Below are 4,789 nucleotides of genomic sequence, written 5' to 3'. Positions count from 1 at the left end.
ACTTCACTTTTTAAAAAACAAGTTAGCTCGAGATGGAATCATTTAGCTTGAGCTCATTATGAACTCGAAATCAACTAAGCTCACCACAAGAATGAGCCAAGCTTGAACACTTCAAGCTTGACGCTTTTGGCATGTTTGATGCCCTACATCCAAATAAGATAGAAGCTAACCATGTAACTCGGCCCATGCTCTGCTCGTATTGTTTGAACCCACTAAATAGACTGCACAAGTCAAACATGAAAAACAAGTACTCGGCTCTGCTTGGCTCGTTTAAGTAGCAATCAGTATTTTTAAATATATTTACAACATTGAGTTAGTGTATAAAAAATGTTTGAAGTGATTGGCTTGCAAGAATAAGGTTTAGAGTTCAAATTCTATTGTTTTTTAGCTTGAAACAATGTATGTTTAGCTTTGAAACCAGCTTGAGCTCAGCTCCTGGACTTGTCATGGGCTCGACAAAACAATGAACGGGGCATGAACACCACAAGCTTGGCTCGTTCAGCTTGTTTACCCGGCCTACTAATGCTCTACTAATTGATATATTGCTCTCTCTCTCTCTCTCTCTCTCTCTCTCTACATGGAGAGAGTGGCATACTCTTATATTTCTTCTAACAGCTATCAATATGCAAACACAGTTCCAGATTAGCGAGCACACAAATGAAACTGCATTAAAAGATAAAGGGGTTGCTTAATACGTAAATCACTAAAACCTAGAGTCTGATAAACAAGATCCATCAACATAATAGGATCATATTTTCAAGTGCCATACAGGCTATCAAAGCAGCAAGACTTATTTAGCTAAACGCAAGGATGCACCAAAACGAGGAGTAAGAAGAAACCTAGAGTGCAAATAAAAGAGAAAGCTATAAAGGGAGAGCAAGGCACAAGTAGCATGACTAGAGAGCCTTGAGGATGTCTTCAGCACCACTGACAGTGAAGGCGCCACCTTCTTCGATGTTGGCAAGCTTCACTTGCAGGTTGTCGACCAAGAGCGCAAACCGTTGAGAACGGATCCCGAGACCTTTCTCAGAGAGATCAAGCTCGAGGCCAAGGGCATGGGTGTAAGCTGATGATCCATCTGCAAGGAACTTGACATTCTGATTGTTGGGGTACGTCTGAGCCCAAGCCTTCATCACAAAAGGGTCATTAACTGCAGGAATCAGCAACTTACAAATCAGACTCTTGAGAAATAATCTCAAATGATCAACAGTCATACAAAGATATGATATCTGAACCATCATCATAGGCCCCAAGCATCTTCTGATTAACACCTATTTCTGTGTTTTAAACAGAGCATTCCATGCTTTAGCAGCCTCAGAACAGGAATTTATCCCGAATTGACACTATGTTTTGATCAACCCTTCGTGCATCCAATTCAGACCATTTTCATGAAGGTCCCAAGAGAATCAAAATGATGTATTTATGTGACAGCTCAGAACTGAGCCAACCAGGGAAATGGGCAAACAGAAGATCTGGTGAAGTAACCAAATCAACCAACCGCTAGGATGCCAAATTGTTAATGTGGCAGGACTGATAATGCTCTAGGAAAGACTAGGCCTGTTCAAGAAAAAAAGATCCATTTTCTACATGAGAGTAATAGATTCTGTGCAAAAAAAAAAAAACCACAGTAGACAGTAATGACGATCCCCCGGCCATGAATGACGAGGTCAGATCAATGAGACAGATGCTGTCATCCATTTGATGAACGGCAGACAGAACACCATGGATGAATAGGTTGTTTCTTAGATGGGTCCCACAATTTTTTTGAGAGCCATTCAAGTTTTAAATGAATGGCCAAAACAAAAATGGTGTTCTGGCTGCCGTTCAGCAAATGGATGAACAGCATCCGTCAGAGCTGATGCGCTGTCCAGATCAATGGCCCGAGGAAAATAAGCGAATGATATAGCTGGTTGAAACACAAATCACTTGTTTGGCAGAAAGGACAGATGAATCTTCCCAATAAAAAATAATAATACCCATTTATTCTTAGTATGGAGTGAATCAAATCATCCAGTTTGAAAACTTATTGAACAAAAATGCTGATATTGTCCCTCCATTTATCAAGAATTTCAGACTTTCTCTAACAAGAAAATATGCAGCATTATTGCTTGGTGTCCAATGAAATAAAGAATTAACACAAACACATCAAAGCAATGTGCAGTGCTGCCAACAGCATCATGGATTGTTACCTTAAAATGCTTATGTTATGATCAACTGGAACAACAAAGTAATATCAAGAACAAACATAGCAGTCTGTCAACCTATTGGTACACAGAGAGGAAAATTATAGTGTCACTTAAAGATGGGGAGACATGTCTGTGCATGGATCCCAAGCATCACCAACGCTACTAAACACTGCCATTCTATAATCCTAAAAGTTTAGGGGGAAAGCAGAAAACTGCTTAAATCTATCAACAAGGTAATGGAGGAAAAACGCAAAAGAACATGAAATTGATTCAGAGTTGAAACTTTAGATGGAAAAATTAGTCCAGAAGTGAAAAGCTTTCCCGCATACCGCTGATGAGGTAAATTTCGTCGATGCCTTTCGATTTCAACTCCTCTGCGTGGTCCATGAAGCTCGGGACATGCTGCAAGCTGCAAAGTTAATCTAAATTACTGATTGCCATAAGAATTTCTGAAGAAAGCAAAAGAAGATAGAAGAAGCAAAACAGTTAGGCCCAATCTTTAGAAGCCGAGATATATGGAAGACAATCTAAACCACTTTCATTTCTTCAAAGAAGAGACCTTTCCTCTTCTACATAAGCTTGTAGGATTTGAACCTCAGACCTCTGTCGGTTAGGACAGTGCAAACACCACAGAATCAGCCAATCTTCTGAGCCCAAAATCAGAAACAGTTCTTTCCTCAAAAACGGATAACACGTTTCCCAGATTATCCCACATTTCTGGATAAATGGGTGTATACAACCTCCCAGATTATGCCACTCATGGCAAGTTTTGAAGCACCCACTTATCCAAAAATCTGTAACATCTTGGAATATCCTACTTTTTCAGAGAAAGGCTACAAGTCAACACCGTCCAGAAGCCCCTAGGGGTTTGGGGGTAATGGCCTTGGCTGCTAGACAGGTGGTCAGGGTTTTATTCTATGGGTATCAACCCCTTTCTATAAGAAATGGCAAAGGGCATTATGCCCCTTATAGTGCCGGGACTCCCTTTACACTGTTGAGAAAACAACTGTAAGTACGACAGCATAATCAGTGCGATTAGATCCCTGATTCCAAAGGTGGTTTCCCCATTCTTCATAAAAAAAAAAAAGTCAGTTCAGTCCACAAGGGATCAAAAGAAATTCCAACATTTTTTTATTGGCTAGGCAAAGGGAAAAGCCTTGAGAACCGACAGCGCATTTGCAGGCCTTCAATTGGTAAAACCCTTGAGGTCCTTCTGCCCGCAGGGAAGCACATCCAGCTCGCGGCAAGGGATGCTCCCAGTGAGTTTTCAACTCATACAACATCCTCCGTGACATTCACATGTTGCCATGAGTGGGATTAGATCAAATACTAGATGAACGGGTGGGGCTAGGGGTTGTTCAGAGTTAGGTAACCTTCCCCACTTCCTTAAGAGGAGAGGGACCAGTGAAGGGAAGTGGAGAGGTAGGAGACGGACCTGCAGGTGGGGGTGAAGGCACCGGGGACGCCGAAGAGGATGATCTTCTTGCGGGTGGCGAGCGAGTGGACGGTGGCCTGCTGCAGCTTGTCGTCGGCATCGAAGTAGGAGAGGGTGCCGTCGGGGAGGGAGTCGCCCACTGCGATTGGTGCCATCTCTAGTCCCCCCTAAACAACCAATGGTCTCTTACGTCTCAGAGGGTAACAGTAATACCGATCGAACTACAAGAGGGAAGAGAGGATGTGAGCAGATGGGGTGGTGTGGTGGAGAATATATAGGGAAGGGAAATTATTGTTGGGATGGCGACCAATGAATGTGGTGACCAATTGGCCAATCAACAATCGCATCTTTATGCCAACAAATATCATATATTTTTTTTTCAATGAAAAGTCTGTGGTTAGGCCGACTCCTATCAGTTATACAACCATACCATTGAGATTAGAACTTGCACCGTGCCACCGCAACTATTTCTGCCAAACAATCAGAGGCCCTGTTGGTCAATATCAAGATATATGCGTTGCAGACCTTGTAAATATTATTGGTAACAGATGAAAAGCCATTATACATTCTAAAAAAAATTACCTTAGATTCAAAATGTTGCTTAAATTGCAAAGCATCACTTTACTATTGCACTAAGGACTCGTTTGGAAGCAAGGAAGATGCAGGAAAAATGATTCAAAATAAAAAATTGGCACTGATTTTTCAACTCTTTCAAACTAAAAAAATCTTTTTTGCTGAGAGAGTTTTTCTAAAAAGTACATTTTTTGATTTTCTACCAAAAGAAAATTTATTTTTACACTCTCCACCATCACCCACCATCTATCTCACCACTATCACCCAACTCTTCATCTCTCTCATTTTTTCATGTTTCCCACTTTGTTTTTCTCATGCTACACAAAGAAGCAAAAAACTTTCTTTCCAAAAAACTTTTCATATAAAAAACTCTCATAGACTAAACTTTCTTTTCCTAAGAGAGTTTTTCTCTCTTCCAAACTGCCCTAAGATAGCAGTTTTTATATTTTGATGATTTTATACCTTTTATAATTAAATAAAAATTTTATTTTATTATAAGCTGAATATTGATATTGTTCCAGATACTTTTTTTGGACAAATCCCAATCTATAATGGACAAATGACAGTAGTTTGCATGTTTTTCAGGCATTATCAT

The 4,789-nt window shown here is 40.4% G+C and overlaps 1 protein-coding gene across 1 annotated transcript; it reads right to left on the bottom strand.

The window, feature by feature from the left end:
• Positions 1–642: 642 nt before the first annotated feature.
• Positions 643–3,859, bottom strand: LOC149830190 (peroxiredoxin-2C-like). The gene is made up of 3 exons (XM_090016375.1): positions 3,622–3,859; positions 2,516–2,595; positions 643–1,150 (listed from the first exon to the last, which is right to left on the bottom strand). The coding sequence occupies exons 1-3, from the start codon at positions 3,774–3,776 to the stop codon at positions 897–899; spliced, it is 489 nt and encodes a 162-aa protein (XP_089872501.1). The 5' UTR covers positions 3,777–3,859; the 3' UTR covers positions 643–896.
• Positions 3,860–4,789: the final 930 nt, after the last annotated feature.

This window comes from Nuphar pumila, chromosome 8 (assembly GCF_984573655.1).
Source record: "Nuphar pumila chromosome 8, dmNupPumi1.hap1.1, whole genome shotgun sequence".
Lineage (NCBI taxonomy): Eukaryota > Viridiplantae > Streptophyta > Magnoliopsida > Nymphaeales > Nymphaeaceae > Nuphar > Nuphar pumila.
This window is presented reverse-complemented; position numbering and strand designations above follow the sequence as displayed.

What these genes read in the sequence shown, in the direction of transcription:
- LOC149830190 (XM_090016375.1), bottom strand. Translation starts at nt 3,776, where the DNA reads ATGGCACCAATCGCAGTGGGCGACTCCCTCCCCGACGGCACCCTCTCC. An exon ending in GCCTTCACCCCCACCTGCAG is followed by an intron (nt 2,596 to 3,621) that starts GTCCGTCTCCTA and finishes TTAACTTTGCAG; the next exon opens with CTTGCAGCATGTCCCGAGCT. An exon ending in CGAAATTTACCTCATCAGCG is followed by an intron (nt 1,151 to 2,515) that starts GTATGCGGGAAA and finishes TGATTCCTGCAG; the next exon opens with TTAATGACCCTTTTGTGATG.